The sequence below is a fragment of the Dryas octopetala genome, chromosome 1 (assembly GCF_963921425.1).
Source record: "Dryas octopetala chromosome 1, drDryOcto1.1, whole genome shotgun sequence".
Lineage (NCBI taxonomy): Eukaryota > Viridiplantae > Streptophyta > Magnoliopsida > Rosales > Rosaceae > Dryas > Dryas octopetala.
Window position 1 is genome coordinate 18,060,349 of NC_141366.1, and position 15,610 is coordinate 18,075,958.

The 15,610-nt window shown below is 37.0% G+C and overlaps 2 protein-coding genes, 1 non-coding gene and 1 pseudogene across 5 annotated transcripts; 2 read left to right on the forward strand and 2 right to left on the reverse strand.

The window, feature by feature from the left end:
* Positions 1–98: 98 nt before the first annotated feature.
* On the reverse strand, positions 99–1,093 carry LOC147298763 (biogenesis of lysosome-related organelles complex 1 subunit 1-like; annotated as a pseudogene). Its single transcript, XR_015119701.1, has 4 exons — positions 1,044–1,093; positions 806–1,002; positions 501–700; positions 99–189 (listed from the first exon to the last, which is right to left on the reverse strand). The product of XR_015119701.1 is annotated as a biogenesis of lysosome-related organelles complex 1 subunit 1-like (transcript).
* LOC147298764 (pentatricopeptide repeat-containing protein At2g27800, mitochondrial-like) lies at positions 998–4,231 on the reverse strand. 2 transcript variants are annotated; one of them, XM_086256926.1, is made up of 3 exons: positions 4,125–4,231; positions 1,686–3,105; positions 998–1,145 (listed from the first exon to the last, which is right to left on the reverse strand). In XM_086256926.1, exons 2-3 carry the CDS (start codon positions 2,999–3,001, stop codon positions 1,142–1,144), a joined length of 1,320 nt encoding a protein of 439 aa, XP_086113052.1. In that variant the 5' UTR covers positions 3,002–3,105; positions 4,125–4,231; the 3' UTR covers positions 998–1,141. The 2 variants fall into 2 exon arrangements, with proteins under 2 accessions (XP_086113052.1, XP_086113062.1); XM_086256936.1 differs by lacking the exon at positions 998–1,145 and having other exon boundaries at positions 1,682–3,105.
* A 3,065-nt stretch (positions 4,232–7,296) lies between these two features.
* LOC147298765 (elongation factor 1-alpha) lies at positions 7,297–10,279 on the forward strand. Its single transcript, XM_086235950.1, has 3 exons — positions 7,297–7,398; positions 8,465–8,947; positions 9,070–10,279. The coding sequence occupies exons 2-3, from the start codon at positions 8,486–8,488 to the stop codon at positions 9,949–9,951; spliced, it is 1,344 nt and encodes a 447-aa protein (XP_086092076.1). The 5' UTR covers positions 7,297–7,398; positions 8,465–8,485; the 3' UTR covers positions 9,952–10,279.
* LOC147298766 (small nucleolar RNA SNORD25) lies at positions 8,187–8,270 on the forward strand. The gene has a single exon (XR_015120113.1). It is a non-coding gene; the product is annotated as a small nucleolar RNA SNORD25 (small nucleolar RNA).
* Positions 10,280–15,610: the final 5,331 nt, after the last annotated feature.

Here is a 15,610-nt window from a genome sequence, read left to right on the forward strand (position 1 = left end):
AATAGTAAAACCAAAAGCACATAAGTAGTGCCTCTGTCTTAACTAGACCCTCTTTTTCCCTTTCCCTTGTGGCGTGAAACTTCTCGTGAGCTGTGAGATCATGCTTGGTGAATAATGTGGATGGCTGCATTAATGCTTTTAGTATCAAATTCCATGATCTTCATCCAGTTTCTCAAAGTCTCCAATTTCCTAGGACACATACCACAAAAGAGTCCAAATATAAGAGCATTCCACCCTCAGAAACATCAGAAGAAAAAGATCAAAAAAACATAAATGATTAGTTTGACGCAGCTGACAATAATTTTAGGCACAGAAATTGACCAAAAAGAAAAACAAATGAGAAAACTATGTCAAGGCAGTAGCACAACACATGCTATGCATGAGAATTACCTGTGAATAACTCGTAAAGTTATGCCCAGTCTGGATTTGGTTGCAACTGTAGCTAATATTTCTCAAAAGCTAATTAATTTATTTTCTTTTAACAAAATGTAAAAATGAACCTTAAAGGCAGTGTTAGAATGAGTGACTGAGAGTCATTGATCAGTCTGATTGATGAAGCACAAGGCAGCCAAAGGCCGCATTTCAAGCCCTATTTGTTTCTCATTTATAAACAACTCTTTCACCCCACCGTTCACAGCATCCACCAGAAGCTCTGCCACACACCCCACCTTCTTAATCGCATCAGTTTTCACCTTCTCTGCTACAATCAATCAGGTTATTCTTAATTAGTAACTATTTCATTTTAATAATTTAGAACATTTGCAATATAAAGAACAAAACCTGGATTGAATGTTGGGAAACTGACCAGTGAGTTTGCGGAGTCTCAGGGAGGCATGGTAGTGCTCCTGGACCAATTGAAGCAAAGAATCTTCTAAACCTCCTGGCCTTGGCTCGGACAAGGAGGATGATGCCCTGTGAGTATGCACCAGTGGAGAGGGGCTGATGAATGCATGCTTGGTAGCAAGTTCTCGAAGAGTGGGTTGTGCTGATTTCTTAACAGCACTGTTAGAAGTGGGCTAAAATGTTGTCTAAAGATGATTTACAACAAAATGGCAACGTCTTTAGTGATCATCAAACCTATGTTGCGACGCATTAACCTACCTTCAAGAATGGAAGAAGTGTGCAATATTTAGAACTCTGTTTATCTGCAGCAATAAAGTAACAATTGGATCAGATTTTATTCACATCCAATTAAGCAAATCAGATAAGATGCAAACTAATAACTAGAGATCACTCCAAGGTAACATACTTTCCTGAGAATTCCGTGTAATACTGTAATCCTAATAAGAAAGGTTCAAACAGGTAGAGACTCAACCTCTTGCAATAGATAAACTTGTATTTGATATTGAAAAAGTTTAATCTGAACACTTGTTACAAAGAGTTTATCAATTTTGTAGTCAACTATGCTGCAAATGATTGAAATGACATTTATATCTTATAATCCATGATGAAACGAATATAACTGGTAAATAAATAAATAAATTTATACTAGTAATATTTACATACAATTTGAAAGACACTCATCAACAACCAATGCAGAAGAATTTAACCACACACCCTGCCAACCACATATAGGCTCTCAATTAGGCACTAGCCCACACTAACAATACTGGCACTCCGGAAGATTTATGCAAGATATATCAAAGTAAATAGAAGAGGTGTTCATGCATGGTCAATAATACTACCTGGATTGAGTGTGGGAAATCGAATCTCCATAGTCATCTTCAAGCACATATAGAAGCTTCCTGTAAGCATGCCCATTAAGAAGGTCTTTCTCTTGGAACTCCTTCAACAACTTCATTGCCTCTTTAGCCTTTCCTTGTCTACAGATTTCATCAAGTACTGTCCTATAAGTAATGAATTCAGCTGACCTTCGCTTCTCAATCATCTCCCACAAATATTTCACTGCCTCCTCAACCTCTCCACTAAGAGCCATAGCATTCACAAGCGAGTTGTATGATTTACTACTCGGGATAAACCCTTTACTCTTCATTTCATCACACAACTGCCTAGCATTGTTTGTTCGGCCTTGGGCACATAACCCATGGATGAGATAATCATAGGAAAATGAGTTTGGCGAGCAGTTATACATCACACCCATCTGATGAAATATTCTAAGTGCATCATTGACATGAAGGGAAAGCACATACCCCTTAATCATAGAATTCAAAGAGTAAATATCAGGTTCAATCCCATCAGCCACCATTTGCCTAAACAGACACCTAATGGTCTCCATATACATGTGATTTATGTAAGAATTACATCCCCTACTCAAAAAGGCCGTAAAAAGAATATTATATGTCCTAATTGAAGGCCTACACTCCATGTTTCTGCTATTCCTCATATGTTTAAATATATTGACAGCTCTGGTCAACTTCCGAGCTTCTGTGAAAAAATAGATAATGGAATTGTAGAGTGCCTCAGAACCCATGTAAGATATAGCAAGCACTTGGTTGACAACATCATCCATTTCTTGATACATTTTAGCTACGCCAAGTTTCTTTATTGTAATGTGATAAGTGGAAACATCATGTTTGAACCGTGGCTGCTGCGACGCCCAATTGAACAACTCTAAACACACAATAGGATTGTCTTGTTGAGTAATAAGATTGCACAGTTCTTCAGGTGTAAATCTAGGCAACAATTGGGATACAACCCTTTGAAATTGGGTTTCGTCAAGAGTTGTCTTGCTATTGGATACCAATCTTTTACGTTCTCTCCTTCTATAAGATCGTGATGGGGCCTTGGTTGAGTAAAAATTATACAACAAAAACCGCTCACATATACCAGGAAATCCAGTTGAAGCAATTTTGGGAACTGGGTCAATGCGGGTTTCAGTCAAATGGTGTAGAGGCCTCAAAGTGCTATTAATGGGATAAAGAACAGCCATGCTTCTTAGGCTAAACAAGTATTGATGGAAAGGGTTTTCATGACAGAGCTTAATATTAAAGTTTCTGTTCATGAAACTATTTCTAAAGCAATATCTACAAACAGAAATCATATTGCTGAACGATTACCGAGGGATGGGAAGCACTGATTTTCAAACTATTGAACTTGTTAATTTGGTTGGGCCTCCTCACCCATAATGGATTTTCAGCAAGAAAACTGAAATAACAAACACAAATTATCAAAGCTCAATCAGAAAACTAACAAAAGAATTGTTTCTCAGATCATCAAAACATGACCTTTCATCATCAAACAGATAAGGACACTGCATAGACACAAGGCCAACATAAAAAAATACAAATAAGTGATTTTAAAAGATTAGTGAAAACAACTGGGAGAAATCTGTGATCATACCCAGAAATCATTACAGATCTGCAGGCTCATCAATGCTTCTCATAAATATATGAACTCCCAATTGTATAAAATTACTAAATGATAAATATAAAAAATACTGTTTTGTAATTTCAACAAAATACACAATGGAAAAATATAGTTGCCCTTGTTCCAGTGTTCTCCCAAATCAACAATAACAAACAAATTGAGAGAGAGATTTTCTAAAAGCAATACCTCTTCCTATTTCCTTATGGGAAGGAGTCATATGAAACAAATCATATCCACAGACCAAATAATGAAGCGTAATAACAAAAGCATCTACATTATTGAAAAAGAAAAACAAAGCATAATATAATTTCAAAGCACCATTCAATTACAAATTTCTATAAGAATTCATGAGAACAAATTCAAGCTGACACAGAATTCAAAATCTATAAAACCAAATCACAGAAAACAAATAACCACCATTCGATAAACAAATAATCACATAACATCAAAATTAAAGCTTCTTTTTTTATTGATATTAATTAAAGAGGTCTTGCATGTAAACAATGAGAATAATTTCAAGCAGACCAAGAATCAAAAATATAAAAACATATCCCAGAAAACAAATTTGTCCAACATTGTCTGAGAACCGAAACACCTAAACTGACACGCGATTTATACAGAATCCCAGATCATAATCACAGATAGCTCTCTCAAACGAAAGCAGTTCATCAATTCATTTCAGTCGGACAAATAACAAACAAAGCGGAAAGCTTTCAAAAACAGACACGGACATCACACACAGAGAGGTGAACAAAGAAAGAGAAAATAAACAAAAGCTATAACAGAGAGATAATAACCTGAAGAAAAAACAAAGAGGGGCTGAACGCGATAGAGGGTCTCTGGCCGACTGCAGTGTGAGTGAAGACTGAAGAGCCAGAAACAGGAGGCTGGGACAGATGAGAAGATAGGCACGTGATGGGCACGTGATTGGCACGTGATGTAATATTTGTTTGTTTGTTTGTTTGTTTTTTTTTTTTTTTTTTTTTTTACGGGGATGTCATGTTTGATGTTTCTTTGAGTTAATTATAAGTTCGATTTAGTGATTTACCAATTACCTCTAGATTGGATGAGAGACGGTCTATTTTTCTTTTTAGGGTTAAATACAAAAATGATCTACAAAATTTACAGTGAATCTCAATTTGGTCCATTAACTATAAAAAGTGTCAATTTGATCCACAAACTTTCTAAGTTGTATCAAACTAATACAAATGTTAATTTCTATCTGAAAATTATCGGAATTGGTCACATGAAAATGTGATAGAATAAACTAAAATGACTTTGAAAATGTAGTCACTTGTTGTGCACATGACCAGTTTTCAATAAATTTTTTGATAGAAGTTAACGTTTGTACTGTTTTGGTACAATTTGAAAAGTTTGTGGACCAAATTAACACTTTTTAAAGTTAGTAAACCAAATTGAAATTCACTGTAAAGTTCATGGACTATTTTTGTATTTAACCCTTCTTTTTATAAGTCTTGTTATTTGCAGATCCATTTTTCTCTCACTACACATTCTCATATTTATTATGTACATTTACAATTTTTTCTTTTTTGGTCAAATATACCGTTACAATTTTAACTTAATATTAAATTACTATAAAAGACAAATTTTATTTTAATAAAAAAAAAACCCAAAACCCAAACCCCAGCCCACCCATCCCAACCACCCGCCCCAATCCCACCGACAACCCTTTGGCCGGTCGACCCACCACCTCCCTCTCTCCTCTCTCCTCTCTCCCTCATTCTCTTTCTTTTCCTCTTTTTATTTCTGCCTTAGCCACCTTCTCTTCGAGTCATCTCTCTGTCGGACTTAGAAGAGGCCGACGACCTTGATGGTGGCACCACTGGCCTCTCTTAAGTCCAGCAGGGAGGGGACTCGAAGAGAGAGGGTGTCTAAGGCATAAATAAAGAGAAAGAGAAAGAGAGAGAGAGAGAGAGAGAGAGAGAGAGAGAGAGAGAGAGAGAGAGAGAGAGAGAGAGAGAGAGAGAAGGGAAGTGGCGGGTGGGGCTGGGGTGGGTGGTTGGAGAGTGAGTGTAAGTGAGAAGCCATAAAGAGAAGAGAAGAGAGATAGGGAAATAGAGAGAAAAGGAAAAAGGAGAGAGAGGGAAGGAAAGGAAGGGAGGCCGGCGTCAAGGTCGAGGGTGGGCTGGCTGGGTTTTAGTTTTTTTTTTTTTTTTTAATGTAAATGAGGGTATTTTAAATATTTTGGGGGTGTGTTTTGAGAAATTAGAAAAAGGAAAAAGAAAAATGGGTGTGTAGTGAGAGAAAAATGAATTTGCAAATAGAAGCACTTTTTTTTATATTGAAAATACCACAATTTATTTACTTAATTTCGTCAATTTTGTCTTTAATTTTTGAGTGACGATGTGAGTGGAGAATTGATGTTGGGTATAGATTCAAGTTAATTTAATTTAATTTTAATTTAATTTTTAAGTCCTTGAAGGTCAATTTACATTAGGGTAGAATTGAAAATTATATTTTTATTACAGTATTGGAGATATAAATAAAAAAAATTGGGTCGGAATAGTGGCACCCCAAAAAATATTGTTAGGCAAAGCTTAATAGAAATTTTTGGATTGATTTCAAGAAAAACAATAAATAACAAATAAAATAAAATAAATGTGTATTATTAATTTATTATATTTAACGAATGTGGTTAGCAGAATAAAGAGCGAAATGGAATTTTGCGCAAAAAGAAGAAAGGATTATTACCGTTTTTGCCCCCTGAAAGTGTAATGAAATCTCGATTCACCTTCTCTCGTTTCAATTGTCTTAATTTGCCACTTGATAGCATTCCTCGTGTTTCAATGTACTCCCTCGGTTCAATTCCGTTATAACCTCCGTTAGCCTTACTGACGTGGCAGGGCATATTGGTCATTTCAACCAGCCTGAACCACTTAACACCCCTTATTTTGTCACATAGACCCAAAAGTGAGACCCACTCCTTTAATTTAATATAAAACTTAAAAATTCCAAACAAAAAAATAAAAAAATAAAAAAATAAAAAAACAAATGAAAAAAAAAAACCCTCTCCCCCCATCCACTGACCCATCCCACCCTTTCTTATTCTTCTTTCACTTGTGAAATTCCCTTCCCCACCCAGCACCAGCCCCCCGTCTCACTCCCCCCAACCAACCCCTCCCCGACCCACCCCCTTGACCTTTCATCCCCGCACTGTCGTACCCCCTCCCACCTAACCCCGTCGCATCCACCCACCCACCTTCATCATCTCCTCCAACAACCTACCCACCAAAGCCCAGACCTCCACCCCTTCCACCTCTTGCAAATCTAGAGAGTGGGGAAAACATAAGGAGAGAGAGAGAGAGAGAGAGGGGAGGGGAAAGTGGGGTCATTGGCCGGGTGTGGTGGTGGGGCCGGTGCAGGTGCGTGATCGGGAGAGGAGGGTGGTGGGGTGAGTTTCTGATGGTGGATATAGGGTTGACGGTGGTGGGGTTAGTTTAAAATATTTTTTATTTGTTTTTTTCTTTTAAATTTTTAAGTTTTGTATTAAATTAAAAGGGTGAGTCCCACTTTTAAGTCTATGTGGCAAAATTGGGGTGCTGAATGATCTAGGCGGGTCAAAATGACCAATATACTCTGCCACGTAGGCGCTACATCAGCAAGACTAACGAAAGTTATAACAGAATTGAGCCAAAGGGGCACATTGAAACAAGAAGTATACAATCAAGTGGCAAATTGAGACAATTGAAACGAAAAAGGGTGAATCGAGATTTTGTTACACTTTCAGGGGCAAAAGTGGTAATAAGCCAAAAAGAAGAAAAAAAAAAAGATTTACTTTAAAAGAATATGCCAGCGCAGCACATTATGTGCAGAGATTATTACGGCACCAGTAGCCGCATTGGCAAGAAATCATTTTAACCGTTAGATCAAAATTCCCCAGATCCAACGGCGGGAAAAGAAACCCTAACCCAACTGAAGTAGGAATCGTTCCTCTTTTTAAAGTCGCAAAGCTCTCACTCTTCTACTACTGTCCTCTTTCTCACTCTACAGACTCAAAGCCGGCGAGAGAGACTCCCTGTGTATTCTCCAACCCCCTTTCTGCTTCTTCAGGTTCATATCATTTTCTCCATGTTATAGCTTCTGTTTGTTTATTCAGTTATTTTTGTTTTGGATTTTCTCTGTTTGATTCAGCTATATAGCCTATATTTGTGTCTTTTTTTTAGCCAGAGCTATATCTGTGTTTAGAATTTTTTGTAATCTTCACGTTTTGCTTGTTATTTCTCTGACTGGAGGGAATTGATCATCTGGGTTTTGCTTTTCTTTTACGTTTTGTATTATTGATTAGATCTGTTTAAGTTTTTGTATAAATTGCAGGTGGGTTTTTGGTGTTTGGGTTTTTTCTGTCGTTGTTTGAGAATTATTTTTCGGATTTGTTTTTGGATTTTTGATTCTGGGTCTGCTTGAATTTGTTCTCAAACCTGCTTGCAAGTATTTTTTTTTTACGATCATTAATAAACAGAAATGATTTCTTTTGATATGTGTAATTATGATGGTCGATTACAAATTCACAATCCTTAGTGTTATGCAGGAACATCTAATTTGAATGGTGCTTTTGATATTGCTTTTGCTTTGTTTTGTTTTTGAAGTCTTAATCCTTTTTTTATTAGATTTGCTTCATTATCTGGTTTTTGGATTTGATCAGTTCCATATGACTCGTTCCCTTGAAGCAATAGTAATAGGTGTTGCTTTTTGAAAATATATCCTCAAATTTTTTTTCCTCATTTGGGAACACTGGAGCAACTATATTTTTTCATTATGTATTTTGTTTAAATTACAAAACGGAATATTTTTTTATTTTTTAATTGTATATTGCTGGGAATTTATTTGTTTTGGTTATTAGCAACAGTGATGATCCTACAGACCTGTAATGATTTGCGGGCATGATCGCAAATCTTTAAGAACATGTAAGGGACTGAGTATCATGATTCTCAACTCATCTCCTAATTTATTTAATTAATCTTTTACCATCGTGACTTTTATTTTAATTCTTTTATGGTGCTTATGGCTATGTAATATTTTTATTGCTTGATGATGTCTGACCATGTTTTAAAGACCTTCTATTATGTTCAAACTGATTGTCTGATTGAGTTTTGTTATTTTTTGTTTTTGATTTCAGTTCTATTGCTAAAAGGCCATAATGGGTAAGGAAAAGGTTCACATCAACATTGTTGTCATTGGCCACGTCGACTCTGGAAAGTCGACCACCACTGGCCACTTGATCTACAAGCTTGGAGGTATTGACAAGCGTGTTATTGAGAGATTTGAGAAGGAGGCTGCTGAGATGAACAAGAGGTCATTCAAATATGCCTGGGTGTTGGACAAGCTGAAGGCTGAGCGTGAACGTGGTATTACCATTGACATTGCCTTGTGGAAGTTTGAGACCACCAGGTACTACTGCACTGTTATCGATGCTCCTGGACATCGTGACTTTATCAAGAACATGATTACTGGTACCTCCCAGGCTGATTGTGCTGTCCTCATTATTGACTCCACCACTGGTGGTTTTGAAGCTGGTATTTCCAAGGATGGTCAGACCCGTGAGCATGCTTTGCTTGCTTTCACGCTTGGTGTCAAGCAGATGATTTGCTGCTGTAACAAGGTAAATGTTATAATTTATATTCTAATGATATATGCAATTGGTATAATCTTTCTGTCATTGTATTTACAATGATTCATAAGCAGTTGTGGCTCATATTGCTTTATGTCATCTTATGTGTGCAGATGGATGCCACCACTCCCAAGTACTCGAAGGCAAGGTATGATGAAATTATCAAGGAAGTCTCATCCTATCTGAAGAAGGTTGGTTACAACCCAGACAAGATCCCCTTTGTTCCCATCTCTGGGTTTGAGGGTGACAACATGATTGAGAGGTCCACCAACCTTGACTGGTACAAGGGTCCAACCCTTCTTGAGGCCCTTGACCAGATCAATGAGCCCAAGAGGCCCACAGACAAGCCCCTCCGTCTCCCACTTCAGGATGTGTACAAGATTGGTGGCATTGGAACTGTCCCTGTTGGACGTGTTGAGACTGGTGTTGTGAAGCCTGGTATGCTTGTGACTTTTGGTCCCACTGGGCTGACAACTGAAGTTAAGTCCGTGGAGATGCACCACGAAGCTCTGCAGGAGGCCCTTCCAGGTGACAATGTTGGATTCAATGTGAAGAATGTTGCTGTCAAGGATCTCAAGCGTGGGTTTGTTGCTTCCAACTCTAAGGATGATCCCGCAAAGGAGGCTGCTAACTTTACTTCTCAGGTCATCATCATGAACCACCCTGGCCAGATTGGAAATGGATATGCCCCTGTTCTTGACTGCCACACCTCCCACATTGCTGTTAAGTTTGCTGAGATCTTGACTAAGATTGACAGGCGATCTGGCAAGGAGCTTGAGAAGGAGCCCAAGTTCCTGAAGAATGGTGATGCTGGGTTTGTAAAGATGATTCCCACCAAGCCCATGGTTGTTGAGACCTTCTCTGAGTACCCCCCACTTGGGCGTTTTGCTGTGAGGGACATGCGCCAGACAGTTGCAGTTGGTGTCATCAAGAGCGTTGAGAAGAAGGATCCCACTGGAGCCAAGGTCACCAAGGCTGCAGCTAAGAAGAAGTGAACCGTAGTGGTTCATCTTCCGATTTCCCCCTATGAATTCCGCCATAATAATATTAGTAGTTATAAAAACTTGTTCATGGTTTCTATTGGTATAGCTTGTTGCTTGTGTCATTTTATATGTTATAGTTTTGTGTCATTGCTGTCAGGTGTCCAGTCCCAGAATTGGGTGCTTGACAGGCGGTGGCGCAGCTATGGCATACGGAGTCCGTTTTTGGTGTCATGTGTTGAGAGTCTAGGTGCTTTGGGTTTTACCTGAGGCGGCTAAAAAGTTTTGTGATTGTTCTGCTACTCTCGATTTCTGAACTATATAATATTCTGTTATTTTGGCAGTGCCCTTTCCTTGGCAATTTTTTTTTTCTTATATGGCTTTCGTCTGAATTTGAAGCTATCTGCCCTGGCTAATTATTTTATCTCTCACCATATTTTTTAGAGCAATCTTTTCTTACTGGTAGGGGATATAAAATTTCATTTCTTGTTTGAAGTCCCCGACTCTCTCCGATGTCAGGGTCCGCAATTTTAACTGCACAATTTTTACTGACTTTGAGCCTTGTTAAAATTCACGGATTACCTGATAATCTCCATCATTTAAATATTAATTTTGTGGACTCCAGGATGATAATGTATATGTTTTGCTAGTAGGCAAATTCACTTAATGTTTCATTGTTAGATTCGTAATTTTGATCATACATTCACTTAAGAATTCATATGAACAATAATTTAGCATCTCAATCTGTAGATTGCCAATTAAAACTTGCTACATTTGAGCTAGTTATGGGGAGAGCCATTCCTAAGTCTCAAGAAAGATTTTCCTAACAAAGCACTGTGGAACATGAGATACCAAACCAAAGCACTGTGGAAGAGTAGAGACTTGTCATTTGCCAATTGTTGCTATAATGCCATACATACCCCATTCAAGAAGATTGTCCACTGACACTAATCATGCACTTGGGAATCTACTGCACAGAGTAGAGACATATCCATTGAAGCTTTATATGGACATTAAAGATCAGTGTACTGGAGGAGATGCACAAGGTTCAAAGACTATCTTTGCAGCCTTCTACTTTTACTAGGGAATACTGTGAAAGATTATCTCTGCCGATGCTAGTATATACACACCAATTTGGCCTCTTGGAAAACTAGGATACCTCACATTTGTCATTCAGCATTTCAACACACAACCAAAGTAATGGCCACATTAATTTGTAACTTTTTCAAAATATTGGGTACGAATTAAAAAAAAAGGTTGGGTATGAATCTAAAAACTTTTAAAGGTCCTAGAATAATTTGTAATACCTCAAAATTTGAAGAAGGTTTTTGTAATTCACTCTTGGAAAAATGTCTGAAAAGAAAGTATTATTAGACAAAAAGTAAATGTTAAAAAATAAAAAAATAAAAGTTAGTAACCAAAACTCGGTTCCTACATTTCAGTGAGAGTGGCTATGGTGCGAAGATGGGCATCTCATGCGGATAGGTCAAACGGTTCCAACAAACAAATTATTAAGATAAAAGACTAAGAATTGATGAATCTGATAATCTAATTGTGAAAAACGCATTTATATCATAGAACGTCCTAATAACAAGTTCCAATTCAATCTTATTTTGTGTGCATGGTAATCAATCATATGAAAGGTAGTAGAAAGAGCATCACCAATAGAGGTAGCAAATATATAGGCAAAAAATGTCCTTTACTAATCCATGTGACACTTTGATATGAAAATTTGTTATCTTAAAAATTTGTCACTATAGTAGATGAGACAAATAGTTAGAGTAAATATTATTTTATTAATTTAATAAAAATCACTTTATTGTAATTGATTAAAGAGACACTTAGAATTCAATTCATTTTATAAGTATTTTTTAGACTAAAATCGGTAGTGATTTAGAGTTTTTAATTAAGTCTTTTAATTTTTCTTCTTTGACGGTTTTATATTAGGTTTTAACTCTGAGATTTTGGACGAAGCCACTCTACACTCTAGAAAGGGAATACCCTTCAAATCGGAGAATGAGTTTATTATAAATTAAAAAAAATTTCTTATAAATTATATGTTAATAATTATAAACCCCCTAGTTAGAGATAGAATCTCTCATAACCTCCACCCAAAATCTAACTCTCTTATAACCCCCAATCTTACACTTAATATTTTCCTAAACCCCCTAGTCAACTAATACTCAGTCAACTTTGACTCCCCATATTTTAATTTTCCAGTTTTACCCCTTTTGTTTTATTTTCATTTTCAGCCAACTAATACTCTCTCTCTCTCTCTCTCTCTCTCTCTCTCTCTCTCTCTCTCTCTCCTATCTGTTGCCTCTCTCCCCTCTGCGTCTCTCTCTCTCCCCGCTGTTGTCGCCGGCGCGTGCGCCGTCGTCTGGCGATGGTTGCCGGCGAGACCGGTCCCATCACACTCGCCTCTCCTTCCTCTTCCTCCCTATGCCCTCCACGTGCCGTGAAACTAAACGTCGACGCCAGATCTGCTCAAGTCCGATCGTCATCTCCGGCGGTGACTTCGCGATTCCGGCGACGTCGCAGCTGCTCTCCACTTCCATAAGCTTCCTCTCGACGTGGTGAGTGTGATGGTGGTCTCCGATTCTCCAACTGACCACCGTGGACGGCGAATCGACTCCGAGAAGGTCCGAGACTTACCGCTGCCATTGCCGGCGATTCCGACGGCGGATTGAAGTGGTTCCGGTCCCATTCTTCTCCCCTCGACATTCTCTCTCTACTGGTATACAAATTTGTGTTCAATTGCCTCGAATTTCAAAAGCCCTAATTTGAAAACCCCAACCTCCGCTGCTGCCACTCTCGGAATTCGGCGGCTCCGACCACCCATGGTTAAGATTTTGGTATGAAAATGCTCATCTCTCTGAGTTCTTTATGTTTGTTAAATCAATTCTTTGATTTAGATAATGAGATTGAAATTCTTGTGAATTTGATTTATAAGTATATTTGTGAACTGATTTGTAATTATGTTTGTAAACTATTTGTGAAATGTTGTGAAATCTGATTGTGAAATTGATTCACAAACATTTTTGAAATGTACAGTTTGCGAAATTGATTTTGTGAATCAATTTGTGAAATTCTTGAAATTAAACAGTTCAGTTCGTGAAATTGTTTCACGAACTGAAACTGTTTAATCAATGAATTAAGTAAATTTGTATATACTTATAAATCAATTTGTGAAATTCAGTTTCACCCCAAATTCAGTTCTAGCTTAATTATGTTAATCGGATAGAAATGTGGGTTTTTTAATTGATTTATAAGTATATACAAATTTACTTAATTTATTGATTAAACAGTTTCAGTTCTTGAAACAGTTTCAGTTCGTGAAACATGAGTTTTAAACGAACTTTGAATGAAATTATGATTCTGAAATATGATGAATCAAATTTGCAGGTAGAAACATATCGAGGCAGTGGCGACTGTCGTGTACTCGTCGCGCGTGAGGTGATCGGACGACGTTGTATTGTTGGCTACTCCTCTCATCTCAATGACTTGTTGTATTGTTGGTTTTTTTTTTATAAGGTTGCTGTGTTCTTTTTAGTGAAACGGAATTCAGTAAAGGTGTAACTGTTTTAGTGAAGTGTAATTGTTTTAGTAAAGGTGTAATTGTTTTTTAATTAAGGTGTAATTGCATTTTAGTCGAGGTGTAATTCAGTTTCAGTGTAACTGAATTTTTGAAATTCAGTTTTAGTGTAATGAAATTCAATTTCAGTGTTTGATTTTAGTTTTAGTGAAATATTGAGTTTTAGCAAAAACTTCAATTCAAAAAAAAAAAAAAAAAACAGTTTCACCAAAATACAGTTACAGTGACGTCAGCATGCGTCAGCGCGCGTCAGCATGCGTCAGAAGGGTAATTTAGGATTATAAGTTTTAGGGGGTTTTGAAAGAGTTTATAGATGGGTGGGGGTTTAGACAAATTTTTTTGGTGAGTAGGGTGTTTAAAATTAGGCACTAATAAATTATTATGCATTAAAAGAATTTTCTCTTTGGCAAAAAAAAAATTATCCATTGATTAAATAATAAAGATGTTATTTTTTAATTAATTAAATAGTAAGTGGGCTCTAATTTATTATAATTTAATATTAGGTCAAATATACTATAATTTTCTTTTGGATCAAATTTAACTACCAATTTGTCTCATTGAAATTCAAAACACTACAAATAAGTTTGCTATTTGCCCCGTCCAGAACCCGCTAGATCTGACGATGATACAATTAAATACTGTGCAGTGGATAAACCTTTTTGATTTGTCTTGTTTTGCCATAGTGTCAGTTTTTAACATCATTTGCAATTGTACGTACCATTCTTCCCCACTGCTTTTAATATCATGTTTGTTCATGTCTTCCACATGTTTGTTTCTCTTAAGGAAAGAAATTAAGGGATAATCAATTCATCTTTGTCCAAATTTAATAAGACCTAAACCTTTTTGTATTCTGTTTGTACAACTTATTTCTATTATTCAGATGAATCTTTTCATTAGATTTTAAAGAATTTGAGATTTTCTTAAGTTGGATTTTAACCTACTACGAGTCAGTTAACACCTGATTGCTCTACACCGTTTATTACTAAGCTATTGATTAAAAACAATAAAAGATTATCCCATAAAGTTCAGTTCTGGTCATTCTCAACCCATAATCAATAGGAGTTCAATAAAAATTTATTTTGTAATTTTTAAAACTTCTCCGATTTTAAAAAAAAACTTCCAGACTCTTGTAGTAATTCTGCTCTATACAGACTATACCTCATTTCATACATAGGGATTAGGGAATCTCAAAGTGGCTCTATCTCGCTATATTCCATCAACACCCAATTTAATCATGTAAGAAACAAAAAGTTAAAACATAACCTTCTCCTTAGCCAAACCTTAAACCTCCTTTGAATGAAAAAGGAACGAAGAAAAATAGTACAAAAGTTTATAATTAACCAAGCTAATAACAACCCATTAAAAAAACAAAACAAAAAAAAACTAGCCAGTAAATGGTTAAAAAACTTATGACTTTGAGAGGAGAGTACACCAAGGAAAAACGTGGTTCATATATTATCATCATATTATAACATTTGCTAGCTAATTGTCACAGCACAAGGACTAAACTTTAATTTCAATGCTTCTCTGTGAATATGAAAAAAAGATGAATTAATTATAAATAGAAACTTATCCTAACTAATCTCCCCAAAAATTAGGACAATGCTTGCCTCAGACCATGGTCTGAGACACTCTTCACTCCCTATCTACGTGGCAAAATTACAACCTTTCATCTCTTTTTTTTTTTTTAAAACCAAAAAATCTTTAACCCTAGACAAAAAAAAAAAACTTGAACTCAAAAGAGAGGGGGAGCTCGTTGGAGCAGGGAAAGAGAGGGGGAGTTGCTAGAGCAGGGAAAAAGAGGGGGCAGGTGGGGGGGTCGCCGGGGCAGGGAAAGAGAGGGGGGAGGTCGCCGGCACAAGAAGGGGGAGGGTGGCCGGTCTGTGTGGGGGAAGGGAGGAGAGTTAGGCTAGGTGGTGGGGGGGAGGGGTTGGGTTAAAGTTTTTTTTTTGTTGGGGTTAAAGGTTGTTTGGTTTAAAAAAAAAAAAAAAAGAGATAAAGGGCTGTGATTATGCCACATAGACAGGACTGAGGAGTTCCTCAGACCATGGTTGAGGCAAGTATTGCCCCAAAAATTAT